The sequence below is a fragment of the Nematostella vectensis genome, chromosome 4 (assembly GCF_932526225.1).
Source record: "Nematostella vectensis chromosome 4, jaNemVect1.1, whole genome shotgun sequence".
NCBI lineage: Eukaryota > Metazoa > Cnidaria > Anthozoa > Actiniaria > Edwardsiidae > Nematostella > Nematostella vectensis.
This window is the reverse complement of record NC_064037.1, coordinates 12,207,566-12,226,278: the sequence shown is the minus strand read 5'-3', so window position 1 is coordinate 12,226,278 and position 18,713 is coordinate 12,207,566. Positions and strand designations below refer to the sequence as shown.

At 40.6% G+C, this 18,713-nt stretch overlaps 4 protein-coding genes across 6 annotated transcripts; 2 read left to right on the top strand and 2 right to left on the bottom strand.

The window, feature by feature from the left end:
- Positions 1 to 163: 163 nt before the first annotated feature.
- Positions 164 to 2,680, top strand: LOC5516594 (serine/arginine-rich splicing factor 1). 2 transcript variants are annotated; one of them, XR_004297186.2, is made up of 4 exons: positions 164 to 469; positions 863 to 1,244; positions 1,505 to 2,042; positions 2,293 to 2,680. XR_004297186.2 is itself a non-coding variant. In XM_032386422.2 (3 exons), exons 1-3 carry the CDS (start codon positions 282 to 284, stop codon positions 1,697 to 1,699), a joined length of 765 nt encoding a protein of 254 aa, XP_032242313.2. In that variant the 5' UTR covers positions 164 to 281; the 3' UTR covers positions 1,700 to 2,680. The 2 variants fall into 2 exon arrangements, 1 of the variants encoding a protein (XP_032242313.2); XM_032386422.2 differs by having other exon boundaries at positions 1,505 to 2,680.
- Positions 2,681 to 3,787: 1,107 nt separating this feature from the next.
- Positions 3,788 to 4,936, bottom strand: LOC5516649 (dynein light chain LC6, flagellar outer arm). The gene is made up of 2 exons (XM_001636595.3): positions 4,783 to 4,936; positions 3,788 to 4,600 (listed from the first exon to the last, which is right to left on the bottom strand). The coding sequence occupies exon 2, from the start codon at positions 4,598 to 4,600 to the stop codon at positions 4,331 to 4,333; it is 270 nt and encodes an 89-aa protein (XP_001636645.1). The 5' UTR covers positions 4,783 to 4,936; the 3' UTR covers positions 3,788 to 4,330.
- A 151-nt stretch (positions 4,937 to 5,087) lies between these two features.
- Positions 5,088 to 11,836, top strand: LOC5516593 (F-box only protein 21). 2 transcript variants are annotated; one of them, XM_001636658.3, is made up of 12 exons: positions 5,088 to 5,471; positions 5,962 to 6,198; positions 6,747 to 6,871; positions 7,184 to 7,437; positions 8,287 to 8,373; positions 8,455 to 8,507; positions 8,579 to 8,791; positions 8,948 to 9,062; positions 9,532 to 9,654; positions 9,908 to 9,975; positions 10,670 to 10,827; positions 11,136 to 11,836. In XM_001636658.3, the coding sequence occupies exons 1-12, from the start codon at positions 5,290 to 5,292 to the stop codon at positions 11,273 to 11,275; spliced, it is 1,755 nt and encodes a 584-aa protein (XP_001636708.1). In that variant the 5' UTR covers positions 5,088 to 5,289; the 3' UTR covers positions 11,276 to 11,836. The 2 variants fall into 2 exon arrangements, with proteins under 2 accessions (XP_001636708.1, XP_048583066.1); XM_048727109.1 differs by having other exon boundaries at positions 5,332 to 5,471; positions 5,861 to 6,198.
- Positions 11,763 to 18,656, bottom strand: LOC5516648 (leucine-rich repeat-containing protein 43). Its single transcript, XM_032386420.2, has 13 exons — positions 18,452 to 18,656; positions 18,138 to 18,216; positions 17,479 to 17,666; positions 17,231 to 17,341; positions 16,669 to 16,799; positions 15,769 to 15,889; positions 15,332 to 15,449; positions 14,739 to 14,815; positions 14,432 to 14,639; positions 13,624 to 13,839; positions 13,227 to 13,309; positions 12,532 to 12,760; positions 11,763 to 12,154 (listed from the first exon to the last, which is right to left on the bottom strand). Exons 1-13 carry the CDS (start codon positions 18,551 to 18,553, stop codon positions 11,886 to 11,888), a joined length of 1,932 nt encoding a protein of 643 aa, XP_032242311.2. The 5' UTR covers positions 18,554 to 18,656; the 3' UTR covers positions 11,763 to 11,885.
- Between the last annotated feature and the right edge of the window lie 57 nt (positions 18,657 to 18,713).

The window sequence follows — 18,713 nt, the reverse complement described above, 5'->3', positions numbered from 1 at the left end:
TGCCGACGGCTAGGATATTGATATATGAGCTTCCTAGAAAGGATATACGTATCATCTCGGAGACCGCTCCGGCCTACACAAAGAAAGGATGGGCATTTGACTTAACTGGCTCCCTGTGCCGTTGCCCCTGTGTTGTACGCGGTGCACCCCGTTTATCGTGACGCCACGTGGGCTTTGTCTCTTTCACAAGCGACGCCATTCGAGTAGACAGCTTCTTCCTCCGAATTCCTAAACTAAAACCCTCAGATACTGACCGGTTAACGGAAACCACCTTAAGTTTAATGAGTAGCAACATGAATAGAAGCAACAGCAATGACTGTCGCGTTTACGTGGGCAATTTGCCTCAAGATGTCCGCGAAAAAGATTTGCATGACATATTTTACAAGTACGGGCACATCGCTGATGTAGACTTGAAAAATCGTCGTGGTGCTGGTCCACCGTTCGCTTTCGTCGAATTTGAGGACCCAAGGTAAGCTTCGAGGGCATCGATTCTCTGTGATAGTCATGTAATTAAAGTTTGCACTATCGGAAACAACATTTTGTGGTCTTGAAATTATACTGTAGAAAACCGTTGTAAATTGGCGCTTCGGAATTTCAATTCAAACATCAAGCTATGTTCTTAAATACTTTGATTTAGCTTTTTCTTCCTCGTAACTTATTCGACTAGACTGCAAAATTATATTATAATATGTCATTTTCTATATAGCTAGTGTCCTTTTCTTCATACAGTTCCTTCTTATTAGTTTTATCTTGGCTCTTCAAGGATAAAATTGTAGCTCTCAGACATGTAAATAATTAATAGAGTAGAGGCGAAGCTTATAAAGGGGAAATGCCCTGCTGATACAACCATTTTTTTTTTCAGAGATGCTGAAGATGCAGTGAAAGGCAGAGATGGTCATGAATTTGATGGCTACCGCATAAGAGTCGAGTTCCCCCGAGGTGGAAGTGGTAGGGGTGGTGGTGGTGGTGGTGGTGGTGGAGGCGGAGGCGGAAGAGGTGGTGGAGGAGGTTTTAGCTCTCGTGGTAGAGGCCCACCACCAAGACGCTCTGACTTTAGAGTCCAAGTTTCAGGCCTCCCACCCACCGGTAGTTGGCAAGACCTGAAAGACCACATGCGCGAAGCAGGAGATGTCCTGTTTACTGATGTGTTCAAGGATGGGACTGGTGTAGTGGAATTTGCTAGATATGACGACATGAAGTTTGCAATCAGGAATCTTGATGATTCCAAATTTAGATCACACGAGGTAAGTGCCTAGAAAATGGCCATCTTTCGAGTTCCAAGTGTCTTTCTTACTTACAAAAAGAAATGAAACAACAGATGTAAGCTCTGGGGAACAACTTATTAGAACTTGTGTTCTCAGATGTGCAGTCTATCCTTGTATATTGTCACCTACTCTGACAAATTGTTCCCTAGAGGCTTTTTCTAAAACCTGGGTTTTTAAAGGATTTAAAATATTTGATGTATATTATGATATATTAAGAAGAGCTTTTTGTCCTTTCCTAGGGTGAAACCTCCTACATAAGGGTGAAATCAGACTTGCAATCTCGAAGTCACTCCCGCTCAAGGAGCCCCTCTCCGAGGAGAAGGTCCCGCAGCCGCTCAAGGTCACCTCGTCGTAGACCTAAGTCCTACTCACGATCCCCATCAGGGTCACCTCGCCGGTCCCGCTCAAAATCAAGATCCAGTTCACGCTCATAGCTAACCTCCATAAAAGATCTGCTTTGATATGAGGACAGAATAGACACTGTGTTTGCACACATTCGTATTATAACTATAGGCTGATACTGAGGCCAGGAAGTTGTTTTTATAGTCATGTTTTTCGCATCCAGTCAAGTAGACATTTCGTTGAATGGCACTTTTTTAAATGTTGCAAATGTGTATAGCTTGAAATTTGTATGGCCTTATTTTGTAGATGACATGTGCAAGGGAAATCATGCATATTTCATTCAGGACCCATAAAGGGCATGTGAACTTGCCAAATGTCGGACAGGACACAGGATCTGTCTTCTAAAGACCGGATTGGATCATTCACTGGAATATGGTATGCATAGGTTTTTAGCCTATGTAGCCTTAGTTTTAATTTAACCACTTCCGCGATTACTTTTTCTACTCATATATCAGTTTTTTTTTCTTTTTTGTAGTTGCTTCTAGCCATGGTTCGAAATAAAGTTTACCTTTACTGACCACAAAATATGCACCATATTTCCTAGAATTCCTTGGCAGTAAATTTGTGATGTTCAAAGTGTGTATTTGACGTTTTAATGACAATACTTTCACTTGTCTTGTAACAGATAAAGGGATGCATTTAACATTGGAAGGGAAAAGGGATCACCATGGATAAACATGGATAGCAATAGGGATGGATTCAGGACGGACTTGTTTTTATTTTGGAGTTTAGCAGTTGGATTGGATCATTGATTTCACTCTTCTCTTTGGTGGATCATGTAATGTCACCCTTATCTGGATCACTGATATCAGGGACTTGGCACTCTGGAGGCATTACATTGAGGTGGTATGCTTTCTAATAAACAACTAAATGGTTTGAATATTTCCCCTACAATGTTTTCTTTTTTTACCTTCCAAAAAGGACAACTAGCTTTTTTCCTTATTTTTTTGTCCCTTTTCACTAACATTGTTCAATTGCAGCATTTGCTTGAAAATAAACACTACTCTAAATGGTTTATGTCTTGGTTATGCTTGATTACGAAGACTCTCTTCTCTCCTGACCCCATCCACTGTCTTGTTCTCGTGCCTCCTTGTGCTTACCTTGATGCCCTGGGTGCTTGAGGATGTATTTCTATTTCTGAGGATGCATCTAACGTTTTTGTGAATAAATACATAAAGCCAAATTGTTGTGTTCATGAACCAGAAGAATAAATATGTCGTCTTTAATAAGACTTCTTCAAGGCAGAAAAAAAGTCTAATTAAAGATGAAAATTTGTCTGAGTCGAATACCAGTTTTTGGTGTAATGTTTTTGTTAAATATGATCCTGTCACATCGGGTGGCAAGGGCAGCAGGATTGGTCAGGCACATTTTGACTGGCACGTGGACAGTTCATGCGCCACAGGGTAATAGTTCAGATCATGCAACGTAACTGGACTGGATTTTCTATCGAACAGTGCATTGCATAAAAGTTATATATTGCCAATTAAGAGGGAAATTTGTGGTTTACTAAGATTCGGCCTATTAGAACTCTGTTCCTCCAGGCCTTAGGTTCCAAATCTTCTAACGTGCATGTTGTTTTCAAGTCTATGGAACAAGTTAAGCAAGGCAGCTGCATAGCTTGGGTGTGATGGGACATCGATTTTTTTTTCATGACATCTATGTGCACCCGAAGGATGTCTGCAAGAACATATTCTGTTTGAAATTGCTGATATGAACTACAAAAAGAACAAACTTCTTGTTTCATTCTGAGGTCTGATGTGCCCCAGGGGAGGGAGGGGGGGGGGGGCGAAAGTCTGTTTTTGTTTCTCAATAGGGTAATAGACGTGCTTTTTGTTGACAAAACTGTAAAGCATAAGCTAGATCACTCTGGTATGCCATCAATCCATAAGTCAGTTACTTTATTGTAACCAAATCTGGAGATAAACATATCTTGGAGATGAGGCAAAGGCATATGCTCTTTCAGGGGTGTTTTTTTATCGACTTGCTCCTCCCCCCCCCCTCAAGAAAAATCAGGTCCCCTTTCTCGAATTTCACCACCCCACCCCAAGAAAAATCCTGGGTACCGGCCTGTGCCCGAATAAAATACAAAGAACAAATACAGGAAAATTATTTGTTACATGTTTTGTTGAAATGATTTTATTTGTGGCTGAACTTGCTCCAGCACCATCCCAAGTTAGTACTAATGTTCCATTTATACGAAACCACTCTTATTTGAAAAAGCGTTTACAATTGTGTGTGTGTGGGGGGGGGGGGGGGGTCTCATCTCCCTGGTAGTAACTAACAACAAAGAAAAATAAACCGCCAACTTTTTTCAAGCCAAGTATTTTTTGTCAATTTAAACTCTTTAACTACTAAATATATATATACACATCTTGTCGCTGTAATTGCATAACGAAATTAGTTGTCTGTTGATAGGCGTCCATTTTATTTTACAAAATCGTCATGTTTGAAAACGAAAAAAAACATTAGCATGCAACTATGCGGAAAGACAAACGGGAATAAATTGAGAAAGGAATGTGATCAACCTTTTTAACGAAATGTTTGAATAAGATATTTGTACAGCTATTTTGGGCGTACACTTTCGGGAAACATCGAATGGCTTTTGCAATTGCATTGACTAAATTTATCATCAAATGTTCGCCTCAGGAAATAATGTTCTTTATTCATCCAGACTTGAACAACAGAATAGCAACTTGTCCGAGGTAAAAGTAGATAAAATGCTTGGTCTCGTGTGTCACATAAGAGCCGAAGTTCCTGCCAACGATGCAATGCCATGTAGGGTTGTATTTCTTGTCAAACTCTTTCTTGATGAAAGCCGCGATGTCTTTCTCGATGTTGAATTTCTCTAGTGCTTGTGTGGCGCATTCAATAGCATCAGTTTGCATATCTTCTGCCATGTCGGCATTTTTTATTACTGCTTTCCTTTCAGACATCTGTAGATAGATTTAGTAACAACCGTCAAGGTTTCAAACTCGCTATACCATGTCGCTATACTACTTACTCAAGTTTCCCGCGATTTTGAATTTCAAAGCGTCTATGGGGCCACACCCGTAGTAAATCATTGTAGGGATAAGCTAAAGGCATCGTTTTAACCTAGAAATTCACTGCAACTGACCTTGTCAAGGAATAGATTGCCACAGGATCCGCAAACCTTCGCCACCGATGAAACAATGTTGATACTAGTAAAAAAACACTCCGAGACAACTCTCTTCACCAAGTTACCATCACATTGATTATTCTGGGGAGGCTGTTGGCTGGGCTCTTCCTCGCCCCACCGCACGCACTGATTGGACTAACTATAAGAATCGCTTCAATCCAATTGGTTTATAACGAGATACCTATTTCGGCGTCCTATAACAAGTTCTCCCTAATGACGTCACATCAACGCAATATTTTTGAAATGTACCTTCAGTTTAAAATAAAATGATAGAACCATCGAGAAAAACATCATCATAGTAACCACAGAAAATGTTATAGCAATAAGGCTATCTGCAGTCCAAAGAGAAGTATTCCTCAAATCTCTCCCACTACCCCAGGCCATTTCCGATCGAATAAGCAAAAAAACACAGGACTCCCAATATAATTGATATTTTCCGGTTTGCCTGTGTTTACATAACCCAAGATGGCGGCTGATTCAGACGGAGCGAAAGTATCGATTATGACTCTTGCTGACGAGCTTGTTGACATGATTCTCGCTTATGACTTACTGGATCACAGAGATATTTGCCGATTTGCTCAAGTCTGCAGTCGTTTCAATGCGATAGCGACGAGCAATGAAGTGTGGAGACGAAGATGTGTTCGCAGGTAAAGTGACTTCTCCTGATGGATTTAAGCTCCTAATGAAAATAAGCGCGTCAAGAAGACCCATTGCAACCTAAAAATGCCTTTCTTAAAAATTCCAGACAATTGCTGTTGTTGTAGAGAGAGGTAACAATGGCGCGATGTAATTACAATAATACCTTTGTCAAAACAATAAAGATGAATAACCTTATCGCAGTCGTCAGGTGGTGTTGTGTTGCAGATACAGAAAGCTCTTCCCATTGGCTTATCGGCAAATCCCTATTGTAGTTTCAAATACAAAAAGTGTTGCTCCATATAGTGAAAATGCAGTGAAAAGTTGTATATTAGAGCAAAATTACACACAATTATTTCATGCCAGATGTTTGATGTATTGGTACATCACTGTCCTGTAGGCCTGTGACACCCCTTTCTTTGGGAAATGCTGGACCCGTCCCGAGGAAAGCCTTTTCAACCCAAGTCATTGACACTGATCTTGGTCATATCTTTACTGCAGATGGAAGGTCTGGCGAAAGTTTTCATCAGAGGACTGGCGACAGGTGTTTCGGGAGAGATTGCAAATTGAGCAGAAAGTACTGCATCTTATAGAAAGGTTGACCAGAAATGCATTCTTTAAAGCAGACGTTCCTGACAAACAGTACACAGATATGACTGATATAATAGAAATGCATGACTGTGATAGCAAGGGCCATATAGAGAATACATTGGTTGAATTGATTGAGGTGGATTTGAGGTGAGCAATTTTTTAATTCCACACACATGCATGAAATACATTATATACAGTAGGTGAACAATGTTATCAATTTATAAGGGGGAGATACAAAGCATTTTAGGGGGTGCAAAATTATGGGCAGGGAAAACATTACGTTTGTTAAAGTTTTTTATGCGGGGTGGAGGAATTATACAGGAATTCCTTTTTTGTTTCATTCTCATTAATTATGTACATCCTCCCCTCCCCTCTCTTCATAGCTGTCAACTCACATGTACGGTATAAGCCATCTGTCAAAAGATTTGAGGTGTCTTCACAAAAATCACAAGGTTTTGTAGCTCATCACAAGATTATTACTTATAGAATCACCCTCTTTCTTTTTACCCTCTTTTTCACTAGATTTTCATTGCTGTTTTCAAGGTTTTTTTAGGTCTATAGTTTGAAATTTGCCTTCTCCTTCATACACTGACCTCACCACCACAAAATGTATGTGGGTGTTTTCTACTCTAATTGCTAGAAAATGATGCTACATACAGTGTAGAAATTGTTCATTTGTATCATTCATGCTTCAGTGTACAAGACCTGACTCACAAGCACTATGCAGACAGACTGTTAGCTTGCTTGCAAAGATTTAAACTCATAAAGGAGTGGGAATCCCTTCTATGCAAGCCAGAAGAAGAGCAGACTCTTGTGAATGGTAGGTACTTTAGCAGAACTTACCTAAAAGGACTCACATATAAGGCATGCTTATACAAAAATAAAATAAAATATTGGGTAGCTTATCATCACTCACATGTTGGATGCTGAATTACAATGGCACAGATACAATTGTCAAATCAAGATAGTATATTAAGGCACACTATGCTAATGCCAGACAAGTCATGTCTGACGACAGAAATATGTTTTAGGTTTAAATGGAAATTGAGCTTGAAATTTAGAAAATAGCTCGGCGGTAAAGGCTTTGCTTCTCCACTTTCAGTATTAACACACTGACTCTTTCCCTTTACAGGGGCTGTGCTTATAGCACAATGGGTTCAATACGATAAGCCTTCAGAGATCACAAATAAAGTTAGCCAAGAGCTTGAACGCTTAACCGAAGAGGTCAGACAAACAGTAGCTGTCTCAACTGAGCTCCAAGACACCACTTGTCCTGTGACGGATCAAAGATTTTTAGAAGCTGTCCGTGATGTCATGTTTACCAAAGAAAATTTCTCAGGCAACACAGAGGATTATTATGACTTGGACAATTCAATGATCAATGAGGTATATATTGGTAATTTGAACCTCTCTCTTTTAATGTAGGCTAGACTACTTTAGAATACTGCTTTGTGGCGTCCCAGAACAAGCTGTATCTTGCTAGAGTGGCACAATTGCTCAGTGATATTGGCTTTGTCTTCCAAGCATGATGTCCAATTTTAAAACCCGTGGCAGGCCAGCTTTGGATTTCTTCTGGGGTGTAAAAAACCTGGCTCTACATTGGGGACAGTGGACCACTTGTCTTCTTGGCTCACGAGCTATATATTTGGAAAATTGATAAATGTATTTGCATTAGCATTTGAATTGACAGATTTCCAGGAATAAGGGACCAAGGGGTGTGGGGGAGATATGGAACATGCTTCCATTATGTTCAACAGCTTTTTAAGAGACTGGTTATTCAAATTACTAAAAAAGCATATAGGGCGGGGGGGGGGGGGGGGGGGGGTGAATAGGGGTATGTATGTATATGTATGTAAATTTTTAGATCTGCATGGTTTGACAGATAACAAAAAAAATCAATTGAAATTCATTTAAATTCCGAAATTGGACCGTCAAAGCAGTCAAAATCCGAAATCTGAGCCCAAATTGTTGACAGATCCGTGATCTGCCGTATTTCCAAAATTCCCCAATCCGCTGAAACAATCATCAAAATCCATAATCCATGAGCCTTCGGGGCCGAATCCGCTGATCCATGAACCTATCCACTCCCCCCCCCCCCCCCCCCATATAGGTGAAAAACTTAAAGAAAAAAGGTAAAGAAAACTAAAATGCAGTAGATGATGCTGATGAAAGGTCAGCAAAGAAATGATGAAAAAGTAGAGACTTATTGAGTGGTTTCAATTTCACAATTTGTAGGTGCTTGAGAGAAAGAAGGGAATTCCAATAACATTGGCTGTTGTCTTTACTGCTATTGCTCGACGACTTGGAGTTAAAGTAGAGCCAGTGAGTACCTTTCTATTGGTATGTTGTCCAAAAGGAGATTAAAGTAAATTAATTGTGCTTGTTTGCTTTTAAAACATCCAGGTCAATTTTCCCAATCACTTCTTACTTCGATGGAAATGTAATCATGATCTGCAGTAAGTCTTGAGAAGTTGCAGTTGCAGATTACACATTTATCACCAGTTTACCTGTCTGTTTTTCTTTCAAGGGCTGCTGATGGTTCAGATTACCAATATATTGACTGCTTCAATGGAGGACGGTTTTTATCAAAGGATCAATGCATGAATTTAATTTCACCTATGCTCAGAGGGATTCATGCAGGCAATATCGAGCCTCAACTTGCTTCTGCCAGAGATGTGTGGATAAGAATGCTCTCAAACATAATTTATGTCTGTCAGACAACAACTAGGCTTGATAGCAGGTAAGCAGAACAAATTGTGGTTGTGTCACTGATGATACAGTTTGCTCATAACCTGACTAGTTTGCTGCGACGAGGCTATGAAAGCATTTCTGTTTTATTTTTTGGGGGGGATCAATGTATAGCTGACATGAAAATGATCTTTTCATTTTGTTCCAGGTTAAGATGTCTAAGGCATGTGCTAGAACTGAAGCGTATGCTATGCCCTGAGGATAGAGAGTGCAGGCTCTTACAAGCCAGGGTGTTTGTCCACCTGGGTATTAACTTGACTGAGGTTTGCTCCTTCAATTTTAAATCAAAACAAAGTTTTGTAAACTGTGCACCCTTTGTCCCACCTATAGTCTGCACCCTGGCAATAGTCCCTGGTTACACCCCTGTAAATATTATGTACACTGAACACTAGTTACTGGTTGCAACCCTGCCAAGGTCTGCCTTGACACTAGATACCCCAATGGGTACACCCTGCCCCTGGGTACACCCTTTCCCATGTTTTGCGCCCTGACACAAGTTCCTGGTTACACCACCACCCATTCTCCGTGCCATAACACTAGGTGCCCCTGGTTAGTCCTATATCCATGCTCTGTGCCATAACACTAGGTTCCCCTTGGTTAGGACCCCACCCATGTCTGTGCCTAACATAAAGCACTCTTGCTTGCTCCCCTGACATTTATCTGGTTATTCTAGAAGATTATTTCTGGGTACATATAACTCATCAGAATTGTATAATTACTGTGTCTTCCCAGGCAATTGAGACGCTAGAATACCTCGGCAGCTGGAATAACTCGGACAGACTGGCTTTCCTTCTTCAAGACGCAAAGAACCAAAAAGATTCAGAAACCGAAGATGAAACACAGCGTCTTAAACCGGTTAGTGCTATGCTCTAAGCAGTGGACCTATGGTATCCCTTTATACGAAGTCAAACCAGCTTGGGCTAATGTTGTGTCCTAAGGAGTGCAGAATTGTGACCCGGCTTCAGGGTGTTTCTTTTTATCATAATCATTGTTGATAGTTTGTAGTAAATTTAATAAGAAACCCAAGTGCGTGGGATGAACACAAGGCGCGCCCACTCCCCTCAACTGCCGAAAAGTGGTGTATTCTTAATTTCTTTTCAATTTTTAGAAACTTCGTTCTGATCCCCGACATTCCAAAGTGATCTATAAAGTTGGCATGGTAATGCGTCACAGGAGGTAAGTGTATCGCCCAGTGCATTGGCCGAATTTAGGCCCGATGTAACGCTCCTGCCGTGCCGAATCTAGTTGTCTTTTTCTATCTACATTGGGTTCATCGTTGATTCAGACGTTGCACTAAATGAATCGTACTCAATAGGTTGCGAGTAGTAAAAGTTGAATTGTGGTATTTTAATCGCCAGATCAAAAGCTCGACGTTTGAATCGGTGTCGTACTTTTGCCGTGCAGCATGACTGGTGCAGCCGTGCTCGGCGCCGTGCCGAACTTAATTCGTGCCAAACTTTATCAATTCAGACGTCAGACTGTTCATGTGTCCAATGCAAACAAATTAGATTGTTATTGGAAATTAACGAAATAAAGCTACTTACATGATGAGCACCTATTGCATCTCTATTTGAAATGAGTATTTATAGAAAGACACTCTTAAATCGCTCGTTCTGATTGGTCAAGGGTCCACGAGGACACACGCCCGCTTGGCGTCAGCATCTGTGCGTCTTGTTGCGTACTTTTTTGTTCATGACAAGCTGTGACGTCATCTTTGTACTATTAGAGGGCAGACACACGCAAAAATGAGGTCTATTTTTTAAATAAAACTGGTTCTAGCTAATTCTGTCAATACGAGTTGAACTGGTTGTGTTTTGGGGGAAGACAGGTTTTGATAAAGGCGCCTATTTATCATATGTGTTGTCGATAGATATCATTACGGCTGTGTGATTTGGGGATGGGACCCATTCTGCAATATGAGCGACGCCTGGATCCAGCAAATGGGTGTGGACCGTCTCCCTAACGGCCGTAGCCAGCCCTTCTATAACGTCCTTGGCGATGACGGCACGAGCAGATATGCTGCCGAAGGTGTGTACCCGTCACGTGTCATCCCTGGTTAAAAAACCCCTAATGTATTACGTATGAGAAGTAATATGACAGGCGCGTACACATAGGGGTGCGCAGGGTGTGGTGCACACCCCCTCTCCCCCTGGCGATCAAAGTGTGGCTCATTTCTTCTTAAGGAATCCTAAAATACTATGCTTTTCCATATTATACCTATGGCTGCTACCCCCCCCCCCCTCCCCTCAGCCAATCCTAGGTACGCACATGTCTTATTTTCTCTTTTCCCAGATGAACTACTTTCTATCTTTTGACATATTTTTTTCCCATCTCAGAGAACCTGGTCATCGAAACTGGGCAAGAATTCAATCGTCACCCAGACCTCGGCAAATATTTCAAGGCTTGGAAGGGGCACCGATACATTCCTAACTACGTGTTACAGAATATCTACCCCGAGGATAACTTAGATGCATGATAGTTTTTTTTTTCAACCAAGCTTGACTTGTCTCTTGTGATCCCGAGAACCACCTAAATCAAAGGCGATGACTGTGAATGCGAATGAATCCATAGAACATCTGGAAAGGTTACCAGGTAGAGATCTCGCTTTAAAGACCTTAGCCACCCCCCCCCCAAAAAAAAAAAAACAACCAAATAGAAACAGGCTGTCTATTAGGAATGGCTTTCATCCAGCTTATTTAATTGTAAAACATTGTATAGAAATTAATTGTAGAATTGTATAGAAAATATTTAGTTATCGGGCGCTTGCCTTAATCACCGTGAGGGTCAAGTTAAATTAACTGGTTTTAAATTGTGGATATTATAGGGAAAATATATATATATATATATATATTAAAAAAACTTTTGTTGCCCTTTTACTATTCCCTGTTGATAATAGAAATCCACAGCCTTAACGCAGGTAACCCAAAAATATATTCCCAATTAAAAAAACAAAAAACAAAGAATAATCCATCTCTAATTTATTTACAAAGATATTATTACATATATGTACATTGAATAAACTACAGTGAAGTCCCCGCAACGTTTTTTCCCTGGTTTGGATCATCACTCTCATCACTAGACCCGGTTCAGTGTGCTTCCACAGCGCAACCATCCTGAGCAAGTGTCGCTTCTTTTGCAGATTTCCATCGGTGAAGCGTGATCTTGACAAACGTGGCCAGAGGGGGAGGGGGTGGGGGTTCATCGTCTTCCTCCGTGATGTTCTCCTCTTTTGTTTTTCCCTTGCCTTTGAGTTCCTTGCCTCCCTTTACAGCTGATTTCCCACGTGCATCCTTACCGCCTTTCTTGGAGTCGGTGTTGGGTTTTTGGCCACCTTTGCTAGCCTTCTCACTGTGTTCTGAAGAGAGAATGGAGAACGAGGATGAATGTCGTGCACGGACCACTATTCATAAAAAAAACCCAGAAACCAACCTAACGATGGTGAAGTTATGGAAATTTCACTCATCGGGACTAGTGTTTGTCTGTTTTATATGAAATCCGTTGTAGGAAATAAGGGTACAGGGCCGTAGCAGGGGGTGGAGCACTTGGGGCATATGCCCTCCTCCAAAATAGTTTGAAAATTTATAAGGAATTTACCTATTAGGGTGTGGCTGTTTCTGTATCTTCCCCCCACCAGCCAATATTTCGAGGCCTCCTGCTACGGCACTGAAGAAACGCGTGTATCCCATATATGTGAATCCCGTTTAGGCAGTTCCACTTGGCTCTCCAACTCACCTTTGCCAGTTTTTTTCTTGTCCGCACCATCTGCCTTCTTAGCTTCTTCATTATCCTGGCCTGCATCTTCTTTCTCTCCCTGGCATATACAGTCAGCTGAGATCTCGAATTCTCCATCTAATAAAGATGCGAGGGACACGTGACACGAGCCCAGGAGTCGGTGCGTTCGTGGCAGCTCAAACAATTCCATTTCCTCCTGCTTGCCTTTGCCTTTCTTACCGTCTTTGCCCTGTTGAAGGAAAACAATCAGCTTGGCAGAGGTTTTTAGGCGGGTCTTATTATATTACCTCCCTTACACCCCAAAGACGCCAGCTAGGGACGGACTAGGCAAGACGGACTAGTGGCTTTTCTGTCGCTAGAAAATAAATAAATTATTATCTGTATTTGCGACTTACGCCTTTATAAAATTCCGACGATGCAGTGACATATAAAAAGCGACAAGGCCCTTTTGTTAAAATTTGATGAAACACCCACTACAAACTTCTTCAACTTGAAAATGGTGGATTAAATATCGTCTTTACTGCAAGTGCAAAGTTACAATGTCATAGCCTGCTAGGCGGCTTTCCAGTGGTTTTATTCGGAAATTACTGTTTTGGGAATTCCCAAAACCCCGTAGTAATTTCTTAACCCACAGTATAGCCGGATAGCGGGCTAAAGTCGTTATTAAAAGGAGGTGAGACTTCCTATACAGTTACCTTGGCCTTTGCAGAGTCTTTTCTTTTCTCCTCCTTTTTGCCGCTCTTTTTCCCGCCTTTATCAGCTTTACTGTCAGGTCGACCTAAAAATCAATTAAAAAAGTCGAAATAACCTTTCTAGACACTTGATTCATCACTTGTCAAGTCTAAAAAAAATTGAAAGAAAAACCTCAAATGATCCCCCAAAAGTAGTCAAGGATGATAGAGGGTGAGACAGGTGGAAAGAAAAACCGTGAACAGTGGTAAATATGTATTGAACGTTTGTTTTTACCAATGTCATGCAAGATTTGCAAACAGTCCACTAGGAACGTGTCTCTGCGAGAATTCAGCGCCTGAAGCGCCATCAGAAGAAAATGAACATTCCACACATATCTCTGGTGTTCCGTTTTTCTCTTACCTTTTCCTGAAGATGGCTCGTCCTCCCCTAGGGGTGGGGCGTTGGGGTCCTCCAACACAAATGACAACCTTGATTCAACGATAGAAAACTCAATGCCCTGCTGTAAGAAGTCACGAAGCTTAGAAAGCTTTCTGGTGTGGAAATCATTGGAGTAGTTGATTTCGATAGGTTCTTCTGTCCATGTGTGCCCATCTGTAGCATTCAGCTTCAAGGCATCTGGAATGACAGGGAATGCTTCAGTCCCGTACATCTTATAATACCTGACTCACTTTATTGACTTGATTTGTGCATATTGATATGCCTGAGACACAAGTTACACCTATTTTAAATGAGGATGCATTCAGATAATCTACATAGCTTCATATGGGTATCAAATAAATTACTGGAATGATTATATAGACTCGATGTACTTAGCAATAACTGACATACTTATTGTAACTTTGGTATTAAATACCAAAACAATAATAAAATTACAATGATAAAGAATAAATAATATCAATAATAATAATAAAGGCTCAAGAGCTTCGAACGTATGTAGCTATTCCTAGGCTAAGGAGCATGGCTTATCAGTAAACTGAGGGACATGACAGGTTCTTTGGGATTGGGGTATCATAGCTGTAGCAAGCCTAAAATTATTTGGTTGGGGGGAACAATACAGGAACATCAAGAAAACAATGGGGGGGCACAGCCACGCCCCTACTGGTCATTTCCTTACAATTTTTGAAAATATTGGGGGAGAGGGAAATGCCCCCAGTGCCCCACCCCCTGCTACGGCCCTGCGTATACATTACCCATTAATCTCCAGTACCTGTTTGGATGTTCTCTTTCACCTCCAAGTCTTCCTGGTCCACATATGGTTCAGTCGCACCCTCCTCTTCCTCTGGGCTTGTAATGGAGATGGTTGGAATGGAGGGAACTGGAGAGGCACTGCGTACTACATGGGGAAGTTCAAGAAACTTGAACTCCACATGGTATCGATGCTCAATCTTGGGATACTCCGTGTTGGACTCAGGATCCTGCATTTAAAAATGTCATTATTTGTTTCAAAATAAGTGCCAAATAGCAAAAGGAATGGTCTCTCTGCAAAACAACAACCAAAAAATTATTCTTCTCACCTCAATTTCTGGGGGCATTTTTACTCCTTGAATAACGCTGATGGCTATTGTAAGTCTTGCTTCATCCATAGGAATATCTGTGACAGAAAAATTAATGGATTGTTAAGTTTACTTTTCTGTCAATTATCAGAGAGGACGACTTTGAAAAAGTGGTGAAAGAAAGTGTCCATTAAACACAAAACTACTGTCTCAGGGGGAGTGGAATGCAGGCATAACCTAAAAGTATGTTTGTTTTGGCTGCCATAGGGGGAATGGGCACACCATGTGCACCCCAAACACGTCTCCCTCACCCCCTCCAGTGGGCAGCCCAAAATATCAGGCACCTGTACCTCTAAGGCATAAATCAACATAAAGTTGAAAAGGTATGTTAAATGTCTCTGTGAAACAGAGTACTGTAGTTGTGCTGACATTTCGGGCGTAAGCCAAAGAGACAATTTTTGCTCCGACAAAGGGCTAATGCTCGAAATGTCAGTGCAACTACTCTGTTTCAACCTTGTGTTGATCCATACCTTGTCTACACCACGCCTACGCAGACCATCTAGTTTTTCTACAGCTTGTCAGTAGTCTTTCTAGTTATATAATTTAACCCGTACCTCTAAGTTTGGAGAGTCCCTTGAAGTAGTGCTTTTCATCAGCAGATATTCTTGTATCATCAAGTATGGTCAGGGCACGAATTGAGTCAATCACATATCCACGATAACCAGGGACAAGCTGTAGATCACCATAGCTATTATCAATATGTATTACTACGAGAAACTTAGCTGCAACTGTTACTGCTGTGGGCATATGAAGTCATAGACGTCATTGAAGAATATGAGATATAGAGAAACTTTTTAGGCCAAGGGGTGCTGGCACTTCGTTCCTCACCCCAGGCTACATGTTTTTCTTCGCATGACTGACTTGCTGAGTTTTAGTAGAGTTTCATGTGTGTTATGTATGGTACTGCACTGGTTGCACAGTAAGTGTTTATTGTATTCTACACATCGTATATGATAAGAAGGCAAGCCTCGACATACTGCTTCATACTTACCGCTAATGGGTTTCCCTGCATTACTAAGTTGCGAAGTTTTGGCAAAGTTTTCAGAGTGTTTATAGTACTGTAAAGGTCAGGCAAGTTGTTACAACTCAGATCAAGGGACAGAAGATGGCGCCTGTCAACAGGAAAGTAAACAGCGTAAGGTGAACAATTCAATAGCAGCCACACTTAGGTGATCAGTTTTCAATAACATTTTCCTGAAATATTGGTGATTACTTATGTTTTTTGCGGCACTCACATGCTTGTTCTAAGAGAGTTGTGACAAAAAGTGATTAAAGAAGAAAAGTGACAAAAGAGAAAAGTGACTAAACGAAACAGTGTAAAATCTTCCTGATTACTTCACCCAAGCTTAATAAATAGAAATGAATGAATCCTTCATAAAAGGTATTTTATACAAAGGTTTTAGTTGATTTATGCAATTTTAAAGGTTTTAGTAGAGGTACAGCCTGTTACAAAACCTAAAAGTAATATTTAAATCCACTTTCATCCGCTTAATGTGAAGTTTCCAAACTACATTTGAAGGTCATTTTAATAAAACTATGGATAGTCATTTAAGTTATTTCGCATGATTTGACTGCTTTTGGGATTGCCAAAAAAAACAACACTAAAATCACTTTTACCTGTGCAAGTGTCCCTTACACGTTGCAGCTGGAGATCCAGGACTTCTGGTTTCAGTACAGTATTAAGGGGGGGGGGGGATCTATGCCCATTGGATACAAGGATAGATAAAATGTGTTGGATTGGGTAGCTACATTATCCATCCTCCCTTCTTCTTTTGAGTAACAGAAAGTAAAAGTCATATGTCTCTTTGTTTAAAATCAATTTTGGGCCCACTCCTAGAACCCCCTCGATCAGCTACAATGCCTATTAGGCGTAGAGCAATAAAGGACTTACCATGCCAAAGGGGTCATGTGTCCAGAGATGGAGGTGATCTGGTTATAGCCAAGGCCAAGGTGGATAAGAGGAGGAGGATTCCGGCACAGTGAGCTGATATCTGAGATCTTATTTGCTGATAACTCAAGTTCCTGTGTTTTAATGGTGAAAAAATGAACAGTTATAATTAATGATAATAATGAGCCAAGGGTTTTCATTAGGCCTTTAGGGGCTGGAGGAACCGCCACCTACTGAGCACTGGCTACTTTTAAAAAAAAATTGATTTAAGTTTTATTTGAACTTTAATAGAATAAAATTAACTTTCTCCCCCTACTTATCTATCTCCACCACCCACTCTGAACATTAATGAAGCCCCTGTGAGCCTTATATAGGCCTACTCTTAACGAATACAATAAAAAGGCTTAGCAATAAGGGACCTTATGTCCTATTCACCTATATATTATCTCCCTTGATAAAGAACAGCATTCTATCAGATACATCAAAACACAGCAAAAGCTAACACAGTTCAAGTCAACATGACATTAAAAACATGGTTTCATTGTAAAACACTCTAAAAACTGACCTTCAAGCATTTTGGCAGTCTTTGGGAGTCCACAAGAGATATAAGGTTTGCACTGAGGGTTAGTTGTTGTAAGTTTTTGAAGTTCAACAATCCTTCATCAATTTCTGTCACCTAAAAACAGTGTATAAGCAGTTAATTTCACACATTGATAAAATGCTGAGAGGGCCAATGTTACATTTATATATAAATAATGTACCAGAAGCACAGTTAGGTTACATGATTTCTATGAAAAAGCATCCTCACAGTACCTTTTTGTCAACTATTCTGAGGGATTTAAAGTGGCTCAACACAAAGCTATTTGTAAGTTTCTCTGGATTCTTGACAGCAATTTCTCTAAGGGTAGTTGCCTCACTGCTCCAGGTGCAGTCGACATTGTATGGTGTCTTTATTGCTAGTTCTTGAAGGTCTTCCACTGTCTCATAACATGCTGTAGGCTCTACAAGTATAAAAGATGTTTAAACGTACAAATGACTGAAACCTGGTATATGGTCAGGTAAGTTTGGCATGACTATAAAATAGCCTTTAGCAAAAAGTCAACAGCTTTCTGCTAGTTATAATACAACAGGGCGGGGCCATTACACGGTGAGCGGTGGAGGGGCTCGCAATATTTTCAGGTATTTCATGCATCTTCACTCATGCTTTCTGATAGAAGAACCATTGATGATCACAAAAATGTGCAGACCTATAATCCCCAATTATAGTCTCAGAATTTTAGTCTGCTGCCACACAAATTGAAATAAACTTTCGGAGAATGATTTTGAATTTCAAACCCAATGTTTAACACTTCATAAACTCTTGAAAAAAAACTATTGTATATAACTATTTTGATTATAAGTTACACCAATATCACCAAACACAGCCTTACATAACATGAGTTACCTGGTCATCACCTGATTTTAATTCTCACCTGGTACTGTAGATGTAATCACACCAGGAGATGTCATTGATTTAACGGTAGTACCATATATTGTATCTGATGGCACACGCTAGAGGGAAAAATGCCCTTCAGGCTGAATAAGTAAGAACACAAACATTTTGCTAAAGTATATTGTCCCACACAAAGGTGCCATCTTTTTTCTGAGCGACTGGTTCTAAAACTGGAACACTTCTTCGTATTAGAGAAAGTAATTAAACCAATAACATTTCGTTGATTAAAACAACAACATTCGCGTGTCATGCATGGCGATCAGATAAATTTAACAACGACAATTTATATCTTACCCATTGACCAAATCCGCATGGGAATTCTTTAATGCATAACGATTTTAGCTGCGAGTTGAACGCAGCGGTGACAGCCACCGGGCGTCTTTCTAATTCACTCATTTTCCTAGTTGAATCTGGCTTCTCGTATGGAGGAGGTTGACAGCCGCCATATTGGTTGCTAACTAAACTCGCGCTGTTTCTAGGGACGGACGGCGGACACAGGAAACCCAGAACAAAACAGACATATGAAAATTAATCCCATACTAGAAAGAACAATGAT